This window comes from Anopheles coluzzii, chromosome 2, assembly GCF_943734685.1.
Source record: "Anopheles coluzzii chromosome 2, AcolN3, whole genome shotgun sequence".
Lineage (NCBI taxonomy): Eukaryota > Metazoa > Arthropoda > Insecta > Diptera > Culicidae > Anopheles > Anopheles coluzzii.
In genome coordinates this window covers 124,438,021-124,461,986 of record NC_064670.1, presented here as the reverse complement: position 1 = coordinate 124,461,986, position 23,966 = coordinate 124,438,021, and the positions used below count along the sequence as shown (strand labels likewise).

The 23,966-nt window shown below is 45.0% G+C and overlaps 1 protein-coding gene across 18 annotated transcripts in view; it reads left to right on the top strand.

Moving 5' to 3' along the window:
* Positions 1-23,966, top strand: part of LOC120948186 (potassium channel subfamily T member 2) — a 153,832-nt gene that overhangs the window by 72,246 nt on the left and 57,620 nt on the right. For 11 of the 18 annotated variants that reach the window (XM_049606690.1, XM_049606695.1, XM_049606691.1 and 8 more), the window contains exon 3: positions 9,871-11,406. The exons of 6 other annotated variants lie outside the window; for them this stretch is intronic. Coding sequence is in view for 10 of the 12 variants with exons in the window: in XM_049606695.1 (XP_049462652.1) it covers positions 11,380-11,406 (27 nt within the window). In the remaining 2 variants the exon portion in view is untranslated. The remainder of the gene's footprint in view (positions 1-9,870; positions 11,407-23,966) is intronic. One more of the 18 variants, XM_040364261.2, reaches the window with a different exon arrangement.

Genomic DNA, 23,966 nt, shown 5'->3' with positions numbered 1-23,966 from the left:
ATAACGATAAGTGCCCCGGTTGCCCCTAGGTTAGTTACGTTACATTTGGAAGGTAGCATTGGATAACAATCGAGCTTCTTTTTCAATGTATTGTTAGATGAAACTTTACCGATAAGAGGTCACGTGTTGACAGATGATGGATTTGGATGATGTTTTGATAATTTTATACACTGCCACCGACAGGTCTGGGATTTACCACACACCCACAGTGATTACAAGACCCAAACATCGTAATGTTTACGCAGGGGTTCTCATTTAAATAAAAACCCATTGCAATGAAAATGTTAATATGTCCCTCTGCGGGTATCCCTCCATAATAAGCGCTTTTTGTCGTTATTTTAAAGCGTTAAACGGAGTGCAAAGCCTGCCGACAGCCACGGTTGCCACACGCATCAACCCATCATTAGTTGGACTGAGCCACTCAGTACGTGTGTGTGTGTGCGGGCAAAGTGTTCCCGCCAAGAGGTGCGGCTTGCTGAGGGTTCTCGAGGGTGGAGAAGTTGTATGGCAGATTGTTAATGTCTCACTCCGGCTAACTTCCATTTCCCCTGGGGAGTGAATTGACACCGGGGGATGATCCAGGACGTCGGTCGGCTTTGAAAGTGTGTTAGGGCGCTCGGGAAGGGCCTTTGTTGAAAGCATGCCGCTGTATAATTGTTGTCAGCTCAGGTGGCAGCAGTGTTAAAGGGGTACCACGCATCAACGCGCACCCCGAGTGCCTCGAGTGTCTGAAGGAACTGGCAATAAATTTCCCATCAAAAGCTAAATGGCGAGGGTCGTCCTCAGTGACGTAAATTTACGGCCCCAATTGGAGGGGAACGGTGTTGTTGGAGTTGCTCACGGGTTGTGCTGGAAGATGTGTTTAGGTTCAGTTCAAATGGGATGTAAGGGCATCGAAATTGATCCCTATTAGCTCGGACAAAAAGTCACATACACTCAGTATAGGGAGAAGTTTAGAAGGTTGACCCACAGCAAATTGGGAGGAAAATAAGCTCGAATAGAAAGTGAATGGAATAATTTCATATCAATCAAGGGTTTTCTTTTGATAATTGATTGTTTGGGTCTTACAGGCAAATACAATATATGAAAATGGTTCTTTTCTTTAGTAAACGCCAAAATGTATGCAATCTGTACAACAACATGGTCCTAATAATCATTATAACAGCATTCTCTGCTCCAAAGGCTAACATAATGTATTGCAGTAGAAGAAAATTAATTTAATAGAAAGCATGTGGTGACCCACTGCATTGTTGTTTGCTTCGTAATAATGTTGACAATCCATTACAACGAACTCAACGCAGCAGGGTTGCGGTTGTACCGCTCATATTTTGATTGCATCAAGTACACAAGCCGCTGATCCAAAACTGGTTTCTATAACCTTCTCAAAGAACACAAAAGAGAGCAAAGCAAAAGTAAATCTTTTTCTCTTCCTAATACCAAAAAGAAGACTTGCCCGAGATCGTCTAATCCACAACAAATCGTGACCCGAAAAAGCAGCAGCGGCCGCCGTCGTCGCCCCGAAGGTCCCTGCGAGTGCGAAAGGAAACAATAAATGAAAGGAAAACCTCGTTACGTTTAATTAAATTCAGCACAATAGAAACATGTCCCATTTATATCCGATTTAATAATGGACGGCACCCAATGGTGCCCGAGCCCGCCTGCTCCGAAATGTTCTCCCGGTGACAACTTTCACTTTCGACGTATTTCCTTCGCCTTCATCGCCGCGACCTTCCACGAACTCCAACGAAATCGTACCAGCCCGGCACCGGAAGATTGGGAAGGTGTGTGAAATGTTCATCAGATTATCGATTAAGCGACCAACAAGCGACCATCACCCAGGCCCATGGCGCACCACTTTTCGGCAAAGATAAACTAGCAAAAAAGGACACTCGGGATGGCTTGAGTTTAAAAATAAAACAAAGTATCGATTTTCCCGTCCCGGTTCACAGTCACTCGGCTGCTTGAAACATCGAGACCGAGCTGTACGTTTAACATACAAACTGACCATTAGCTTTGGCGCAGTGTTTTAGCATCGTTAACTTGCTGCCACCATTCGTCACGGATCGGTAAGCACAAAGCAAGCAGAACGACGGGCGATGGTGATAATTGTTGCGCTTATTCCATTGCTTCCTGGCTCGACTTCATAATCGATGCAAATGGCAGCTTCATTTAGTTCAGGGTCACCATCAAGTGAAGGTGTTAATTTGGTTGTCATACTGCGAAAAGGCGCCTTACATGTGCGCAAATAAATAGAACTATTACGCGTCCTCTCACAAACTCATCTATCTCGGTTCAGCTTGTGGTAAATATTTACACCAATCACCCTTGCACGAGTTGCATTTTTGTGTGCCGATTTTCAACCTGTGGCTGAGGGAAACGGGAGCGGCCCTACACATTGTGTTTAAGCTGGCGGGCAAATCATATTTCTGCTGTCCGCCTGAATGTAGGCAATTTATCATAACATCACAACAGCACCCGCAAGCCTCTTGCGCTGTGTAATGCGCAATAATGCGATCTAAATTAATGAGATTATTTTACACCCTCATAAGCACCCGGCAGCTGGCCGCAGCAGGTGTGTGTGTGTATGTGTGAGAGAGAGTGCTTGTGTGTGTAAGCGGTGTTTTGGGAGCTGTTTAACCATATGGTTCGTGGGTGAGCTGCACTTTGGCTTGACTCCGTGCGCATGTGTTTGTGGTTGGCGGTAAATGGTGGGCATTATAGTGTACAATTTAATTCAAACTACGCCCTCGGGTGCCACCCGGATGCAAGGTGTGGTGGTGGTTCATAATTTACAAAAACCCTACGAAATGGAACGCTAAACACGATTCCTATCTTTCGATAACCTGCATCGGGTACGGCCGAAAAGACTATCGCGCCCAATGCACCAATTTTAAAGCGCTTGCCATAAATCATATTAATCGCCCAAGATTACAATGGAGCGATTTCCTGCTGCCATGGGGAAAGCTCAGCTGACACATGCATAGAGGACATTATTTGTGTGTCGAGAAGCTGACCCTACGAGGGTACAAGGTTCGTTGCACTGTGCGCATGGGATGTGTGCAACGAAACGGAAGCACGGAAGGAGTCACGTTCGGCTGCAATCACGTTCGAAATGGAATCGATTTTCACGCTACTATCTTTATGCAAATGGGTAAACTGACAATGCGGAAGCTGCAAAAAGGAACGGTGATAAAATCGTGATCACAGTGTGTGTATCCGCAGGCAGTGTCGAATGCTGTGCGCAGCAGATTTCACGGATGGCTTGCATCAATTAATCAATCAGGCTTCGGCTATAATGTCGTTAAAATGTGACCTTTCGCTCGAGCACGATTCACTCGTTGTTGCGGAAGCGTTACTATTAATGACGGATGTTGAAGCACTCGCTCTCAAAAACACGCCTTAAGTTTGTATAATCTGTTTGTTACTCTTGATGCTAGGTTATAGCAATGGAAACTTTGCTCGGAAGCGAACCAAGAGCGCTTACGTGTAATGGCCTAATAATGAAGGGATTAATGGTTTATTGATTCTTTATCCGGATGAAAGTGTTGGCAAACGAATGTAAACACACCAGTAAAAAAGCGATTGTTAATGCTTTAACGAGGAAAGTTTGTCGCAACTGCGATATAGCATGCGATCCTTTGAGTAAACCTAAACTCCTAAAGTTATGCAAACAGCAGCACAATGATACTTTATTAGAGCTGTGTTGATCGTTTGTTTGCCTTATCTGATATTATGATGATGTTATGATGTCAACTTTGTTTAAGCGAATTTAATCAATATCATATTTTAAAAAGAACAATAATCTCCATCTTCTTCTTCTCCTTGCAAAGTTTATCGATAAAAAACCAGACCGACCAGAAAGCACGTACTAATACAGAGACTCAAACTTTTTTTGGGCCATTTTCAACTGACTTTAACTCTCTTTTAAGCTCATCCTCGTTCGTCATGTTAAGCGATGCTAGCGGCAACTTAATCGCTCCATTAATCGCACCACTTTTAGTGTAGGTTAAGTCCCTGTTAATGGTTCGGGCGTGTTATGCAAACGATAGGTGCTAAAAAGTTGTGACCTTCTTGGACCGTTTGAAGGGCACAATTATACCGATCCGCAGCACGTGAATCGAATCTAAGCTGACCGAATCGTTTCCACACTGCTCGATGCAAACGATCTCATCTGGCCGGTGCATCTGGCCGCTGGATGAGAGTTCGAGAGCATGAACACACCCCGTCTGCGTCAGCAGTCTGAAAATAGTCATCAGCTACAGATGTCTTTAGCGATTTCACAGATAAACGGAGATAGTTCTCGGTGTAGGTATCGTTCGCCGTTCGCTGGAAAAGTTGCTGAGCAAACGAAATTTTCCTCCCGTGTTTCTCCCCCACTAACACTGCTTCTGTAACTCCGGTGTGGTGGGTGAAGCACATCGGGTGTACCTGTATTAACAAGTTAAATAAATCCGACGCGAAATCTCGCCCGCCCGAAACTGGTGGGCTGTAGTGCCATTGTCGTTAACTCCTACACTGGTGAGCTGGTTTAAATTTACTGTTTTAATTACTAACTTTGCTAATGCACAGGGGTAGCCCGTTCGCGCTGCCATCCAGTTCCCTTCGCAAGCTGGCGAATCTGCGCACACGTCGCTAAGAATAGCAGTTGTGCAAAAGTGTTGGTGCAGACATTGCTGCTTCCGAATTCTCGAACAATCGGAACCCAGGCGGGGAATACACGATCGAATCATTTCCGTGTTCGCGGCATTTGCCGGTGAACGGCTGTACGCATTAGAATGGAACCAAGCCCAAGGTAAGGAATGGAGAAAGCAATGGCATTTTAATGCCAAATCGGTACGCGAAGTAATCAACTACTAATTTTGTAAAACACGTGTAGGCAGTATTTGGGACCCTCTCTGTCAGACTCTCTTGCTACTAATTAGCGAGCCACAGGCACTGGCTGGCTCTTAATTTGACTACAACGGCCAGATCCTTTTTGCCATCATCATGCCTGATGAAAAAGGTGAGCACGGTTACATTTGATTCGTTTTAACAGTACAAAAAGTTCGACGAAATCAGCACCTCAATTATTGCTGACGCTTCAGGGGAAAAGTTTTGTCCCGTTCCGGCAAACGCTCACACTTCACCAAGCAGTTTCGTGGAATCAGATGTTTGATGGGGCTTCCTCAAGCGCAAGCACAAGTCGCAAGTCCTCAAGCGACATCCTGTGCAGCTCCCATAGGGGTTTATTTATAAAACACCAATAACTTTGCTAACTCTGTAACATAATCTACCCCCGCTGCTTGGAATGTACTTCATCCGATTTTTTTGTGCTTTTAGTGCTTGAAAACCTTTTTTCCGCTTCCTCTACCGCTTCCGATCGTTCTGTATGTTCTGCACCAGTGTACAAAAAGAAAGCAAAACTGGCAAACATTCAGTACAGTAACTGTAAACTCTTCCCCTCTCCCTCCCCCCCTGGACACCTGCACTGCCTCGTGATCCCAACCAATCCCGCAACCAATTACGGTGGAAGAATTTGCATTTCCTAACATTCTCGAGCACCCGTACTGCTCTTTGCCGTCCCCAATGCGCATCACCTGCGTGGGACAGCACCGGTACAATCCGGTATCCGTTCCAATCGTTAACTTACGGGTTGCGGGTTTTGGGGAATAAGAAATTAACAACCTTATATATTATTTATCAATTTCATCTCCGGAATGCTGCGGGTTGCCTGCGAACCGGTGTGTAAGCTGCCTTTAAGAACATTCCTTGCAGTTGCAGGAGAAGCCGGGATTTTTCGAAACCTCAACCCCAACTTTCCCCAGGCTTGTTTGCTTTTGGGTATGTGTGTATGTGGGAGGGGGGTGGGGGGGGTTCTTTTTTGGAGTTTCTGTCACGAGATTGGTCGTCCAGCTTGTTAAGCTTATGGTTCAGCTTTTGCATCCCTCCCGGGACCCACTCGTATGCTCGGGATGTGCTGTTGCTGAGAACCAGCAGTAAATCTGCCACGAAAACTCAACGTTTCCCACACGTGTGCACAGCGCAAAAGTGCTTCCGATTCACAATATCTTGGTCATGGTTTTTTTTTTTTTGTTTGTGACGAACGGTCGCTACGATCAACGAGATTGTGAACATATAGTCGTTCAACAACAAGCTCGAGTGCAACGTATTCTCTGTTCAAGAATGGGGAGAACCAAGCAGAGCAAGAATGCAAAAAGGGGAAATCAAAAGTTGGTCACACCGTTGAAAGGAGTGTGCAAGAACGTACTCCGACCGGGAATAGGGCTTTGTGAAGGTAGATATGTTTTTTTTTAACATCCTTTCTCGATTGCATTCTACGCTGGACAGTGTCACCGCAAGAATCTTACCTTCCCTTAACTTCTGCCGGGCAAATATTTGATTGCCATCGTTGAGGTTGGTTGGTGTAGTCGGTCAAGATAGCATTCTTTGTATCGTAGCAGCCTTTGCGTACATCGTTTTGCAATGGCAACCACAATTGAGAAGCAGATTAAATTACCCGCACCCATGTGATATCTTCAGTTATAAATCACTTGCAATTGAAATGTGTTTCTTTTGCTCTTGGTCCTTTTAAACTATCCACTTGGATGGACATTATTCCCAATTGAAGCGAGTGAAATTCAAATCACTAACGGTTACTTGAATTGTGAATTCTTAGTTTGATTGTCGTGCTCAACATAAATGGATCCATATTTAGGACAAAATTATGCTTCCCCTTCAAAGTATCCCAAGGTCCGTTAAAGTCAGTGCTTCCAAAGCCTCTTTGTTAGTGTCACCTATAGCCAAAAACCTGAGCCAAAAACCTGAGCCAAAAACGCTAGAACCGACCCCTGGCGAGGTCAGAAGCAGCTTAATCCTTTTTCATCGCTCCATGGTCGCTTTCGTCAATCACTTTTCACGCCTGGCAGGACCTTCTGTTTGCAAACAAAAGTTTGTGTGTGTGTTTTTTTCTTCTCCATCATCACAAAACCGGTACTACCTCGATGGCGCTTGTTCCAGTGAGTGCGCTGCTTCTTCAACCGGCACATAGCCTGCTGTTCAAAAGGTTGCCTAAATCCATCCATCCCAGCACTCTATTTGTGCCGCATCCGGTTGGCCGGAAGTCACCAGGACTGAGCCTCTGCCACCGAAGGACAAACCGACGCTCAAGAAGGGACACAATTCACCGTAAAACGTTGTGCTAGGGAGGTGATAAATTCTATGCTATTTCGATATCCAAACCGCGGCAAAGGGACATGGGCGTTGTGAGCTCTTCCAGCTCAGGTGATAGCGGAACGCGCGCAATGGTTGTGAACGTTTAAATTGTGTTTTGAGTTCAGTTTTACGCAAACATGTGCCGCGAAAAAAGCTCACCACTTACAGAGAGCGAGAAACAGAGAGTGTGCGCTTTTGTAGAGCTACAGCAGCGCCAGGTCCTGTGATCCTTATCGTGCCCACCGATAACGACCTACGAGCAAAGGAACGAGTCGTTTTTCGCACGATATGTGGCAAAGGTTTACGGTTGGTTTAGTTTGCACGATTAAATTACCCATGGAGCGGTTGCGAGAGCACACAGCACAAAACCGGAACGAACGTACACCAATCGACACCTTTCCGTTCCGTTTCGTTTGATTAACATAGCGAGCAACCACCATTTGCGCCTAAATGTAGACCGATGGTGTACCGTTCCGATGGCACGGCCAAGGTCTGCTGGAAGCCTCGTCTCTCGTTATGGTACGCATCGACCTGTGCCTGTTTCTGGCAGCGCTTGTTTCATCATTACAAGCATCGATTTTATACACGACCCCGAGGGGCGGGTGGACCATTCGGGGGGGAACAGCCAGAGTGCGTGGTTGGATGTGGTTCATTAATTTCGTCATACCCGTCGGAGGGAAATAATGGGACACAAACTGACAGCCTACTCTCGGGCAATAGTGGGCCCAGCAGTGGTATCGTGTAGATACAGCCAAACACACACACACATACTCACATGCTGCAATTTCAATGAACACGACGCCAGTTGACGTTTGGCACTGGTCCAATGATAGACGCACACAGCGGGTGGTCCCCAAGCCGGCCGGATGAGTCTTTGCTCATCTTGCTTCTCGGGCCGGTCTCAGCTGTCAGAAGGCCGTGAGGTGAGTAAGGGCATCACTGACGTCCGAGATGACGCCACCCACCGTCGTAGGGTGGCATTGAAAACGATCGTTTTTATCTGCTGGCTGCTCTCTTTCCATCTTCCGGGCTGTTGTACGTTAGACAGCCTCCTGCCGGGAACGGAACGGTTCTTCGTTCCTTCTTGGCGCTGCCTCACCATGAATGGAGCTCCACCATTCGTCCATCGGGAATCGATTTTCGTCCCTTTCCGATACTGTAACCTACCACACACCGGTTCCGGTTCCTGCTGCCTGAGCAAGGGAAGCTCCAGCCATTCAACCAACCGGCCAAAGAGTCGACTTTCATGCGATGCTTTGATTCCTGTTGGAATGATAATTGGAGTGGTTCCACTCTTATCGCTCTTTAAAGTTGGCCGCAGTCCATTCGGAGGTTCATTGCTGCTGTCAGAGGCCTACCACAGTTGTCCGTTTGGAAGAGAATGGAGAATGTGCCTTTGTTTTATAACAGCGGAAACCCATCAGTCACTCAATATGGGTATCTGTGTGTGTGTGGGTGTGCGTTGAATTAATTATAACGTCGGGTACGACAGATAACTTCATTCTAACGGAACTTTACAATCGTCCCCATTGACCACAATGAAGCGAATAAGATGATTTAGTCATGTGGATTGCCTGCATTTAGGCGTCTTGTCATCTGTTGATCCTATTACCGTTTTGTGTTTTAGTTTTAGTTTTGTTATTGAGTCGATTTTGATTTTGAAACAACGTACTTGCTTTAAAATATCGACCCTATGCTTGTGCTCGTGAGCAATTATTACAACACAACACTGCAACAAAACAGCCAGCGCAAGATGGCATAGGTAGAGAAAGTTTAACATATCGTTCTAATGGCCCAGCCACCTCCTGACACTGACACCGTGTGCAAACTACTTTCGTCCTGTGCTGTCCCGTTTCGTAAAGTGCCCTACGAGAACCTGCCATCTACCACCGGAAGTACCATCTCTTCCGTCCATTTTCCTGTCACCCTGTCGTGTGAGCTCGGGCGGGCCAGACCAGTCCCGCCAGTCTGGAGCAAACTTTTCCAATTTACACGTAAAAAATGAAACTGCCGCTCTCAACCAGCCAGACCTGACGACCCTTTTTCAAAATGTTCACTCAGTCTTAAAAGCATCAATGCCCTGGCCTCACCACTATCGCACGATAAGGGATACCCCCGGATGCGTTTGTAAGTTTTGGCACCGTTTCAGTCGGCAGGTGTAGGGCCCGAAAGCGGATGCAAACAACTTCGTTTCAGCTAGAGATGGAGCAGGAAACTTTTCCCCACAAGCAAATGCGCCATTCACTCCATTACCGGGGAAGCGAGAATGCCGGTTGTGAATCTGTGGTGGACGCTTTAGTGGTGAATCTTTAGGCCTTCTAGATGCAAGCAGATTCAACGGACGGTCGGTGGAGGATTAGTTTTCAATTTACAATATTTTGTAAAAACTTTATCGTCATTAGGATCGTATCCGGGAAAGGAAACTGGGCTATAACTACCTTCACCTTTACCTTGCTTATGACCTCTTTAGTTGAGGTATGAATTTTCTACAAAGAGATTAATGGATCAGCTTTCCACATGCTATATAGAGATCGTTCGTTTTGCTTAAACTCTCCTCACTAAGCTGATACTCTCCGATTAAAGACACGAATGTTTCCTGATTTTGGTGAAGCGCATGACCTTCCTTCCAGCTGTTGCATCCGGCATAAATGACAACCAACCAATTACCTCTCGTTTTAGGACCAAACGCTGATAGATTTTAGAACAAAACAAATTGTAACGATATAATATCACATAGTGTCTATTTACTAACTGCAACCTACCTAGAGAGTATGTACAAAACGCGTCAAAGCCCTTGCCAGCAACCTACCAACAACGGACAGCTAGCTAATAGGGCAACATTTTTCTGCTCCCGGCTGTCTATACACCACTAAACCATCGTCCGGGTGGACCATCGGCAGGAGACCATTCCCTGTGTTCCCGTTGCCTTGTTTTCGGAAACTTCGTGGACCTATAAAACAAGTAACTTAGTAACTAGTGTCAATTAGAAGCGATAGCGCGCCTAGCAGTGTGAGTGTATGTGTGTGTGTGTATGTGCGAGTGTGATTTTGTAGGTTTTATAATCAGCGATCTTCAGAGTGCCCGAACGTCCAGCAACGGAGACACGTGCCGAGCGAGCTCGCAGCAGTGTGATAGACTGAACCAGTAAAAGTAAAAGTGTAAAGCTGAAGCGAGTTAACTAACGAGCTTTTTGGGGAGGGAGACCAGATAGCTTTTTTTATACACATACTAACACCGATCGGCCTCCTAATCCGGGGACGTACTGTTTCTGATCCAGCCACGTTAAGCCGCCAGGTACCAGCACCAGTCATATTACCATAGTGATCCCATAGTGGCTGAATGTGTGTGTTTGTGTGTGTGCATCTCAATATCCCTCTGTGTGTTTGTGTGTATTTATGCGTGGCTTGTGTCGTTGTCGCTGTCCATTAGTAGACGATTGTTTGTTTCGTGTTTATGTGTGTTTTTTTGTTAACCTCCAAACGAGTCAAATCCTTGCTAAGTGTACCAGCACCATCTTGCCTTCACTGTCACAATGTGTAGCTCGCAAATGCAATAAATCCTAAAGCACTAGCAACCATCAAATCTAGTTGGCAGAACCCTCGTGTGAGCTCGCCCCTTGTGTACATTCTACATCCATGCAATGCGGTGTCCATACATTTAGGCGTTCGTTGTGTAGACGTTCTTGTTTTATTCTTATCGCTGTGTCCTGTGAGATTTGGTTGATGGTGGTAGCGTTACGCTGAAAACTGTGATTCCTCGTGAGTGCATAAAGCACCTGCTTCAGAAAAAACAAACAAACAAACGTCACACCTTACTGCAGCAGTGTTGAAGTAAAAGCCCGTTCAACCGTTTGTAGATAGCTTGGCCGAGAGAAAGGCGTAAATTTTGGACACGAAAATTCCACCCAAACCAGACAAGCGAGGGCACTATCTATTTTCATTCCGGCGTTGTCAGTCCGTGCTTGACCCAGTTTCGATGGATGGTGTCCAGCGCTGCCGGATGGTTTAGTGAGCGAAAACAAACTGCAGGAACTGTGTTGGTGTATCTGTCTGTGTGTATGTGTGTGTGTGAGTGTGTAGGTGTGAGCTTTGCCACGATCCTGGCATTCACCGCCACAATTCACTCTCTCCACCATCCACACCACCACCTCTGCCAGCATCATCACCACCAGCACCTTAACTGCACCAAATGTCCGTAGCATCCGACTCATCAGTTGTAAGTGTTTCTTCTCCTGTTCTGAAGCCGTTGCCTTGTTTTTCGCTTCACACGGTCTTGTTTGCACTGTTTTCATCAATCCTTTTTGCTCAACTAAAGTACTCTGCTTTTCTCTCTTGTCTTGTTCTCTTTTCATTTTTATTTCTACACAATATTTTTTGTAATTATAGCTTTACACGCTCAACTTTTACACGTTGATGTAGAACGAGACAAGCACAACCTTTTGCTATTGCGTTATTGCTTTGCAAATTCAACAGTTGCAACGTGGCTTATCGATCTGCTCGCTAATGATTCTGTGTTGTGTTCTTCTTGCAGTGAGGGGTTGTGATTTGTTGTTTTGTTAATTAACTTTGACAGCAACAGGGCAGACTGTGCTGAGGCAGTCTTGCAAAAACAAACCACATCTCTCAACCAATCAATAACGGAAGCCAACAGAAGTTCGATCGATCGCATCCAATCTCTTTTCTGCATCCAATCATGATGGGAATATTTCCTTCTCTCTGGAACAACCCGTTTGTGCCAATCACCCTTTCCGTCTCATCCATTTGCCATCATTGTCATAGTAAACAAATCCTGCTGTAAATTTTCTCCTAGAAAAGCCTTCCTATTATTGTCCAATATTTTTTAAGGGAAAGGGTAATATTGTTTGCATTATATGCAGCCCCTAACTGTCGCCGTATCAAGAAACCATACGTAACTTTCCACCCAAACTCAATTAAAACTTACCCGATTGCATGACCCCGGCACGTCAGTCAACTCGACCGCCCATTTCACCTACCTTTTTGCTCATTGAATGCAAAAATTAAATTACCCCGTTCGGGGAAAGCAAAGCAAAAGCGTCAATTACAAGGTTTCGCTTTGAAGTGTTGAACCTTGCGACACGACGCAGGAAACGAGTCACAAAATAAAATTAAATACAGCTGGCGGTGGCGTTGGTGACGCGTTGCCGCGCTGTATGATTTAATAAGATTTCTTTTTCTTGCAAGAAACAGCCCTCTCAGGTAAAACGCATGGCACAGATCAAGAGCTGAGCATTTCCAGAGACGTGGTGTTCACATTAGAAAAGAACGTTTCGGCTCTGTCTTTACAAATTAGTTTATTGCGCACACTTTGATACACGGATTGCATACTTTTAGGCTAATACGCGATGGGAGTGTTTCCTGGCACGCTTTTTTTCGTGCGTTGCCCATCGGTGAAGAATATTTCTATGTAATCAACAGTTAATTCCATTTACATGACTTGAATTCTAGAGCGTTATTGATTTTTGGATAGAGTAGCGATTTGAGCGAGTTTGAATCTTTCACACCATTTCAATAATGCTATCTTCCATCGTCAATCGTTATTCGGCTAATCCAATTTATCTTTGCACCATTTTTGTATGCTTCCTAAAATGTCAAAGAACAATCTCGCAAAAAGATACACGTTCTACTTCACTTTAGAAGCGGTTTATTTGCTCATCATTTGCTTTTTTCGCAATGGTAAGCAAATCAAATTTGCGTAAATCATGAACAAATTATTAAAGCCCTTTAAATAAACACTGGTACTTATTATTCACGGGTACTTCAACAAAAAAGGGATGCTTTAGCGCAAAGAAATTAACATACGACCACTTCCGATGCCAAACCGCATACTAACACCACAAGGAAGGAAGGATTAACGTAAAAAACGGAACAATTAAGGCGTAAAAATAGAGCCTAATGATCTTAAGCTGGAACACTTCGCTTGCCTCTGCCTCGCCTATATTGCTCTTACTAGTCCATGGCCACTCTCTACTTTGCATACTGGGGGTGGTCGCTTTGGGCACGGTGGTTTTATTGAGGGTTAAAACTGTGTCCTTGCTTTCTTTTCCGCTTTCGTTAATAAATAAACACTGAAAAGGGTTTCACGATGGTGAATGTATAAAGTGAAGGGTACATTAATGGCATCCAAATGTGATAAATCAGATTCCTCATGGACAGAAAAGTATACTCAAAGGACCAACTGTAACCTTCCTAGCGGTTAAAGAGAAGAATGTGACGATGACGACAAGAAAGTTATTAAAGGCATCGCAATAAGCACTTGTGTGTGTGTGTTTCGTGCATCCTTTACTCGTCTAAACACCTCGTTTAGATGATGTTCTACGACGTTCAAGCTCGCGTCATTCCTACAGTTACTAATGCGAGAGGATAATCTGGATGATTCTTCCGCACGAGCGTGTGTATGGCTGTGTGAGGCATTAAAAGAGGTCACGCTGATGATGATGCCAATAATCCTCTGAGTGCGCTTTCCTTCTGGTAAACGGATTATTGCTCCACCTTTCTCGCCTCGCCCCAACCAAATGCCAGATGAAGCAATGAGACAGGAAATCCGTCAAACGTGCCGGAAGAAACGTTCCATCCCGGTCTCTTCTTCTCGTTCATCTCTCCTTAAGCGAGCAATTGCGCCTAAATGTTCGTTTCGCACTTCGCACCCAGCAATGTTTCGCTTTCCAGAACTATGACACTACGCTTTGCGAATGTTTACCAGTTCAAACCGTACCGTATAATCTGCTACAAGTACAGCTGCACAGCCCGCTGGAATTATAATTCCCCAACCGTACAGCACAGCGTCACCCAACAAAACGGGAAGGCTCAAAATCATTGCCGAAGAAATGCAAACAAACAACATTCTCCAATTTTCCCTCTTTCTGAATGCCAACGTTTTGCTTTCGCAGCATTCCTCGCCACCTTATTGGATCGAATTCCATTCGAAACGGATTCTTCGGAATGCTGCTGGCTGTTAATTGGGAATCATTTCGAAGGACCTATTTTTATGCCCGGCAAACCCGGCAAAGCCGATATTTCTCGTCCGGGGAAAAAACTGCTTTCACCTTTGCTGTGGCGTGATGGATGGATGGATGACGGATTGGAATGCAAATATTTTATCCCCATCCTGAGGCTGCTTTCCTACTTTCATACAACCGAAATTCGTTTATTATTCCGGATCGAAAATGAGTGACAACCGGTCCGCTATTATTTCGGTGGTAAATGTTAAAGGACCAAATTTGAAATAAAAAAACAAGTAGGTGACAGAAACGATTTCTTAAAAACTCAACTGCCGGCGCTGGTGTGGCGTGCTGTTCCTGTGGTTGTGTTTGTTTTGAAAGATTTATACGAACCCTCAATCGTCTTATCGTGCAAAAGTGTGCTTCACTTGAGATGCGAACGCAGCCGGAAAAGCGATCCATCTCGCGTTTCTTTTCCTCCGGTGACACCTTTGCTTCCAGCTCCACCCACGACCTGCGGAACCATTCTAAGTTGTTGATTTTATGGCACATTGTGTTCCTTTTCCTTGTGGCGCATGTAGCAACGCAAGATTACCGCAACGGTACGGTTTACGCTATTTATACCGTTTGCTGGAAACAGTTTGCCACCACGAGAACGTCTTCGTGCTGGCGTTCTTTCGCCCGGGACCATAAAAAGCCAAACACAGCCAGACGTACTATGGGGACCACTTCTTGATAGGTCGATTTGTTGTCCTGCAGCAGCAGCAGCAACAGCAACATTCTGGCTGAAGTCTTAAACTGCGATAACAAACATAGGAAAAGAACAACAGCACAAAGGCGACAAAGCCGTGTGTGTGCGTCGTCTTACGATCTTCTCGGACACGGATCTAATTTACTTCGGGCCCAGTTGCGACGAAAGTCACAGTGGAATTGGTACTTAACGACACCATGATGATCGTGTCTGGGCGAAGCGTCTCTTTCTCGCTCTCTCTCTCTCTCTCTCTCTCTCTCTCTCTCTCTCTCTCTCTCTCTCTCTCTCTCTCTCTCTCTCTTGTGGAGCGCTAAACTCGAGCACGTTTCCTCGGAATACAAATTCTACTGTCAGTTGCGCCTTCAAGGTATGCACAGCGCATCCAGGAACCGAATTACAGTCAATTTGTCCACGAGCACGATATCTAACATAGAGCTGTTGCCATATGAAGTTGCATACTTTGAGGCGTATTTGTCAGCGAGAACGGGGAAGTTGCGTTAACAAAGCCCCGCCAGTAACGAGCGTGAAACGTCAAGTAGCGTCTATTTATCGGTTGATCAGAGAAGTCGGTATATAGGTTCTGGGAACAACGCGTTGGCATGGTATGCTATTATTCATTTGTGCTGCTCTAGCACAACTGTTTGCTGTGGACCAACGGACGGATGTACATTAGTTGGACGGGCTTTCGTGCACACTGTGTCGTTCGATGGATGTCAGCGTTTCCGATGTAGGCTGTACAATTACCTATTCCTAACAGGTATTGATTTCAACGAACCTGTTACTCCATGGAAAAGTTTTTAATTAATTTTCACTCTACATTCAGTGCAATAAAGCTGATTATAACTTCCACGAATATTTTATACTGTAGAATTCATAACGCGTAACCACTTGTCACGTTGATTTTCCTAGAAAACAAATCAATATTATCACAAACTTGTATTTTATTATTAATTTTCCAACAACCCTTTTCGGACGTCAGCTTTTGAATAGGAACATATTTTTGAACAACATTTTCTTCCTGCCAACCCGTTTTGAACATACTTACGGAAAAGTCCTAATCCACGTTTGATCAGTTTTCGTCTGAAATGTTTGATTGATGTCGTCTGACACAACAATCCGACACATGTTGTATTATACCTTTTGCTACATCAATCTAGAAATAGCAAACGATACCATACGGAACATCGAACGGGATAGGACGCACTCAAGCATAGTAAATGTCCAACATAATCTAGCATAATCCTCTATCCGAGCAGTAGGCAGACGGAGAGATGACGAAAGAAAGAAATGAAACCTATATTCAAAACATTTGGCTCCCTGTTCACTCGGCTCTCCCTCCGGCGCTTCGTTTCGAGCGATAAGACAATGCGACCATACTCACTTCCCGGAATCGATACCTGAGGACGTCGCCCGTTCAAAGAATAGACGCGCTTCTTTCTCGGGCCCATCCACTTCACTTTCTATGAGGTGGGATACATACCATTTTTCCTATTTCGGTGCACATCCTACATCCGATAAAAGACAAAACGCTCTGATACGGGCTGCCGGAGAAGCTGCCCAAGTGTGTGAGCACGTGCCTGTATGGGACCGCGGGACCGTCTGTGTCAATGTCAAAGCCTCCGACACAAAGAGTGGAAAGAAAAGCTGTTGTCTGCACTAATCAAACGGTTTCGATCAATCGTTTGATTTCCGAAGAAGTATCGAAAAAAAACAAGCAACCTAAGCAGTGCAAAGAAGCATTCCAAAAACCGACAGGCGTTTTGCAAATGTTCCCAGTGTCAATGTCTCTTTAGCTCTTGAAGTAACAAAGAAACCTTCATATATTGAGCATGGTGGTTTAGAAATACAATGCAGCTCCTTGCCATCGATACTTCCTACGCGGTGGAATGAACAACAGCGTTAAAAGAGAACTTTGTGTTACTGATTGCATACTTTCAGGCAAATTTGTTAAGGAAGCCTCTAAACGCCGAAATGTATGCAATAACAGGTACCATTACGCGAAAAGCTGAACAAAATATTGCAAATAAAATATTGTATGTAAAGCTCAACAACATTTATTCCCTGCGCATCTTTAAAAACGCCCTCGTTGGTGCATGTGCTCGTTAAATTGCGACATTTTACAACCCACCCAAAAACCCGGTAAAATGTGTGCTACTATCTACACACCTACGTCCCATCTGTCTGTCCCATTTCATTCAAAATGTATCAACACTGCACCCTTCTGGTATGGCTCGCTTCCTACACGTCTTTGCCCTATCCTACGACGAGTACAAAATGGTAGCGGATGAAAATAAGGATGTGAATTATTAAACGGCGAAACGTGTCCAGCCCGCCGTACGCTGCGGCACGATGTCCAGTTTTAGATGATCGTTCTACCATGAGTGTACGATGGGAAACATACCCAGTCGCTACCGAGAATGCGGTACGTTAACGTCGTTAAGCGAAATGAATATTTATTTGGTCATTCGGATCCGACACAAAAACGGTGTCGTATTTTTGGGGTTGATTTCAATCAGCTTTCACGGTCTCTCGCCTAACTTATGCAAAACCGATCCCACGCAAATCTTATCCTTTTTGCGGTGGCTAAATTGTTTCGCATCGCGCCACCGTTAACCGAGGTGCCGGGAGTTTCTCGGGAAAAAGTATTAAACCAACTTCTGATGGATTATTTCAAACCTCTAAAGCTTCGTCGGATTTAGCCGTCCAGTGAAGCTTCGCGTAGTGGAAGCAATCCCCTTAGCTTCGAATCATTCAACACGGAAGCGTTCGGACTATAGCGTGTTACCTTCTCTCGTACTGCACGCTACTCCCGCAAACGATCTCAGCGTGTAATCACCGAAGACAGAGGAACGCGTTCGGGCATGCAAATCCTTTGATGCATATCAAAAATTCATCATCAATCAAAAAGCCAAGCGCTATGCTCGGGAAGATTCCACCCTCCAGCACGATTCGTGCTCGTGGGGATCGTGGTCGAGTTCCCAGGAAGCGATTATACGGCGACTGCTACTGTTTGCCTTCCCCATGGGAGGAAAACTTAACTTCCAAAGCGACACAGCGCCAGTGTAATACCGAAATGTCAAGAGCTCCACCAAACAAATGCCGCGTGTGAACGAGAACGAGCACTTGAAGGTAATCGAGAAAACTAATCCTTGAAGTGTGTTGATCAGTTGACAAACACGAGCGGATTTACCGTTTGCAGTGGAGATTCCTTTGGGTTGTGCTTGGGAAGATTCGGTTGCGAACGAAAAGGTAGCGATGAATACCAAACGTTCTTCAATGATGTGCTCGGCACAGAGTCGCGCGTCAGTATTTTCACGGAAAGCACTTGAGAAAAGCTCCGATAGCTTCTACAATCACCAATCACGCGAGGAATGGAAGTCGGAAAGTGCACAGTAGCACAAACATTTCACCTCCTATTAAAGGCACCTCACAGAGCCACACTCACTATAAAACGTCAATGATGATATTTTCGACATCGTCTTCTTTCACCTGATTCAAGAAGTGATTTATCACCCTCCGTTGCGCTCTTGGCGCTGCTCCCGTAGCAGGTACGATAAACTCGACGAGATAACGAATTGCTGTAAAACTAAAAAGAACCCAGAAAAACGTTTGCGCTGGGAATTCCACCCCAGAGACGCGCGGTTGATATTGGCGAAAAGAAAATTGTGTATTCAAATGGTAGCAAATTGCCCATTTCAGGATGAAAAGTGAAGTCGTAAAACGTGACTCACTTAGAAGTTGACCTGTTTGACGTTGAAAAAGCGGAACCGGTTGCGTTTTCAAATGAAGTTGATAAAGTAATTGAAATGGCATTCATTTTCAGTTGTTACAGGCGATTAGATGAAAATAGATTTTGTCGTTCTACATGTCAAGCTTTTAATCAAATTTTATATCGTGTTCGGGTTCTGCAAAAAACGTCAGCATCCATGCAATGATTTGCATACATTTAGGCGCTTGTTGCGTTGGTTCTGTGTCGGACAACCTTCGTAAGTGATTTGTTCACTTCATAACAAGCCAAAGCTTTGTTCTCAAATTCATGCCTGTCATGAATAAGTTGACCTCTGACCTTCACACTTGCTCGTTGTCACCGTAAGCCAATGATTTGGCCTTCCGTTTGACCTACCCATCTCATTTTCCCTTGAAACGACCCGTGCCACCATCACCTTGAATGATTGATCTTTGCTCATTCTCGATGTCGGCAAAAAAAAAGCGTTGGGACCTGAAAAAGAAAAGCAAAAATGGTTCGCTTTCCCCCCAAACGCCTGTTGCTGCATCGTCATCGTTATCGGGGAGGGAAAAAAGAGAATAAAAATAAACACTACGGCTACGTTTTGTTGCGTTCGAAATCCCTCCCAAAAAAGGATAATGTGCCAATGATTCATCATTCCGTGCCCGGCCTCGGACAATATCAGCTGCGCAGCCGATATACACGAGAGAACTCGGTTGAGTTGTTTGCCTAATAGAATTTGTCCATTATCCTTCCCATCGCCCATTGCCGGCGGGTGTTATGGGGCTGTGATTTCGATGCTTGGTTTGTTTGGTTAGTGAATTTGTAGTTTTTTCTGCCTTCCCTCACTACAAGCTGCTCCTCGTTCAACCCCGATACCGATTCATTTGTATTCGTTAGCCGTTCGGACAGTTGACATGTGACATCGAGCGGCATCCCAACGCCCCGGCAGTGCCAGCCCCTGATCTGCCCCTTATTGCCCAGCGATTTTTGGGAGTAATTTTCCGAGTGGATTTTTCCGTACTTCCCGCGTATTGATTTTTGAAGCTCAGTTCAACAGCCTAGATGAGCCCCAGTGGCACATCAATCTTGCGTGGGACACTACCGCTTGTGGGCTGGAAAGAGCGCCTAGCCAAGTCAGTGGAGCGCAAGCGAGGAAGATGAAGAATTCCATTAAAATGTCTCCTTCGTGAAATTGGCCGGAATGCCCAGGGCCTGAAGCAAACAGCTAATGAGATCTATATATTTCAATTAAAATTAAATTCACACTATCACCCCAGCTCCTAGTCCCTCCTTCTGAAACTGCGAAAGCATCGCTAGCATAGAGTTATTATTATCTTTTTGTTACGAAGCGAAGTTTACAGTCCTCTGCCGAGCGACGCACAAACCCGCCAATTAGCTAGCAACTGATGAATTATCTTATCCCTCCGAATCCCTACTGTGTTTTTTTACAAGATCTTTTTCTCTCTTTTACGCTTCCTTCCCGACACTTTAAGTCCAGTTCCCGTTCGCCTGCGGATCGATGATGATGCTCATCGTCGCAGCAGTACCACACACACCCCCATGGGGCAGCAGTTTTTCCATGCAACGGCACGGACTACTTGAGTGTTGCGGTAAAAGTGTCTCATTATATTTGTCAGCCATTGCTACATTTATCCGTATTCCTTGGGACGCTAGCCCACCGGGAGCAACGTTTACAAACGCTCGCTCCATCCCGGGCGGGGTGGACGGAAAGTAGACGGATGTGTGTGTGTCGCTCCGGATTCTACTGGTTCCAAAGCGACATAAAATCCAAAGGCGGCTCGTGTCAAAGTGCAAAGCACTCGGTTGCGTCGGTACCATCAATGCGGTAGCAATACCGATATTCGAGACAGCCAAGCGCTCCTACTGGAAGTGGCACAAGAAAGTGTGAGTGTATGTGTGTCTGTTTTTTTCCATTTTCCCTATCCATAATACCGATGGCGAAGTCATTTTGTCACGCTTGTGTTAGGTGTACGCGAAAGTTCGCTTTATAAGCGTTTCGTATCGTACGTGAAGGGTAATTTTGTTTGGCAGATTGCATAACTTTAGGCGTCAGCGCTCTCACAACATGCAATTTGTATGACAACATTTTTAAACCGTAGCGATTGTATCCCCACAAACCTCTTTCTACACTCAACAAAGTACCGATCTATTATCATTCAGCCCATCGGTAGGCATCATTTTGTCTTCCACGGCTATTCCTTCCGTCATAAGCAAAATTGAGTGCAAAAAGCGTACCCTTCCAACCCGGAAAGTATGCCACTCACGGGGTAAAAGCTTTTCCTCCGCCACTGCACATCGTTGCTGAATGAATGCTCCAGTTCTCCAGTTTCACGCTCTGATTTGCTTTCGACTTGGGAAAAATCGAACCATACAAACCACACACATACACACACACACACATTTGCACATCTCACAAGATCAAAGCCTGACGCTCCCGAAAGTAGCAGCAAGGTCAGAGTAATTTAATATTAATATGCATACGTGCGTGCCGCCATTAGGCTTTGACGCCTTACCGACGACACCGAAAACGGGATGCGTGAAATATTGCCAAAACCAATCTCATCGTCCTCCAATGCTCGTTTGACTGATTGTTCACTAGCAAGCAGGCGCGCACACGTGTGCGCCAGAACCAACAGGATGTGTTTCTTTCATGCATAATTTAGAATGGTTTATCGATATTATTACTGGTTGCACTTCAACCATCCGAGCGACTGAGGCTAATGGAAATCCCGTGTCATATGTTCCCGTACCTATTAGCCCTACCGTGCGTCCTCCTGCCCCAAATAGACCGGGTCGTTTGGTGCATTTCAATTAATTAAATCCTGCCCTGTTCTCTCGGGCAACAATGTCGCGTTTCCTGAAAGCGAGTAGCGCTCAACACGATCGTAATTATTGATACACCGGCATCGAGAGCACCGAAAGAGGATCAAACGAGCATCATCATCATTGACTTTTGTTTCGATGATAGCGAAGCGGTATACTCGACTACTGCCGTGTACACAGAACAAACAAAAATAACCCAAACCGAACGGAATTGACCGAATGAGCATGTGCTTTTATCGCTAGCCAGTTTGCTGTTTGCTGCGAAGGGGATATAAAAGCTCATTTTGTCATAAAGTTATACTGTGAATTAACCATCGAGCTGGGACGTATTGCACATCCATGCTTCCTTCCGCAGGGTATGCCGTCCGTACGGACACGGGTAAGGGTAATTTATACGAACAAATGAAACGAATGTTTCCAGCCCGAGCAAACATTGTTGAAAAATAATAAACTACAGCACCAAACGAGCGGTAAAAATCCAACAAGATCCTTTTCCTACCCTTTTTTTGTTTTTGTTTTGCTGCCGTTGTTTGCTCTTGTCCGTATGCTCGGTGTGGTGGCCACTCCTGCCGGAAAGGTAACCCCCTAGTGCCGCATTGTTTCAGCGTTCGTAATTAGTTCATTCGTTATTCATTGCAATGTCCCGGCGTTCAGGCAATCGGCTTTGCTGCTGGCTCCTGCTAAAGCCACAACATTAAGAACAAACACCACCCGAGCGAGCGGCAGTACCATTCGGTGGGTCTTTTCTCATTCTCGAAGGACCCAGCGAGGCTTACGCTTACGTTCAATATGTTTTAATTGAAATTTTACCAACCACAAAACAGCCACACACCCACACCCACACACGGAACGGGCGCATGTACACACCGTTAGCAGGAAGGGGGTTAAGATGTCCCTTTTTCTGGAGATGGATTTCGAGACAACCTTGAAGTAAAGTTCTATCAACAACAGTCGCGAATGGCTGCACCGCACAAGAACTCATTAACGCGAAGTAGCGAACAGCGGCACCAAATGTATGGTTTGTTTGGTTTGGGGTTGCGTTGCTGTCTATATTCAAATTCCACTCAAACAACAGCTCCGAAGCGCATGGTGGCAGCTTGCTTTTGGCAAACAATTTAACCATCATTACTGTGACAACTTGTCACACCGGCAGGCAGGCAGGCTCGCATTGAAGCGACGGCAAAAAGTGCCGCTGTGTGAAAATCTTCTCATCGATCGAAACAACACGTTTTACGTTTCCAGCACACAGCCCTCTGCTCCGTTTGCTAAATTGTTGGCACAGTAAATTTCGACCTTCGGAGAGCAAGAGATTAAAAAGTAATGCTGAAACAATTTTCACGCTAAATGGACAATCGTAAAAAAGTGAGCACAACCGTATTTTACAACCTTGTGGACATTGTGGTCCCTTCCATTATTTCTGTTTGGTCTGCTCTGCTTTCTCCCCTTTCTTAAGACATCATAATCATTCGGTCGCAATCGGGAAAAGGTCAGAGTTGGGCTATAAATTGTACGACAAGAATTTGGAAGGTGGAGTGAGGCTTGGGTTCGATGACTGCTGGACGTCGGACACTGTATGCGTCGTTTGCATCCTGCACTGGGAAGATTCCGGTCATAAAATGGAAACGAAACGAATTAAATACGTTAACATATGTTTGAGTCGAAGCTTCTTCTGTGGCAAGATTGTAAAATTCGCAAAAAAAAAAACTAGAAATGAAACCCATTTCCTTATGTTAATAAACGTAGGGTCATCTGGTTCTCAAAAATCTAAAAAAACACAGGGAAATAGTAAAACAGATTGCATACATTTAGGCGCATTTATTTCTATGTGATCTTACCTGATTCATGATCAAATAAGAACATTTTAATAAGAGAATATTTTACCATCTACTCAATTGAGATTCAATGAAAGTTTAACAAAATATAACGAAAACAACTTTGCAAGCCGTTCGCAATTTTTTTCTCTCGCTTCTAATACTGATTACGTTTGATGCTGACAAACCGACCTTCACCTTTCCCGCAACTCAGAAGCAGCCAAAAAGAAACCGAAATGCCGTTGACAACAGCGGTGAAAGCGTGCAAAATGAAGAGAAAACGAATGCGCAATCCTACGGTTTAGTTCCATCCGACTGGATTTCCTTTCGTTACTTCTTAGGGGACAGTTTGTTTTGCATGCCTTGCTCACCCGAGATAGAGCCACTCACTGTCACAACGACGTAGATCCATTGAAGGACGCTTCTGTTGTCCGCTTTTCCGGAAAGTTGCTTTCCATTCCTTTAACGCTTCGATAGGTACGCATTCGTAGTACACGGTTTCGGTGACATTCGGTTGAAGGTTCAAGGTCTGCTGTGTATCAACAATTATAGCAATGTATCACTTCGCCGCACACGTGTGACCGTACAAAAAGGTTGCAAGAAAAGATCTAATTTACATTGGCTTTTAACGTTCTAGCTACCGAACACGTCACGCAAGGATATACAAATGGCGTTGCGCTG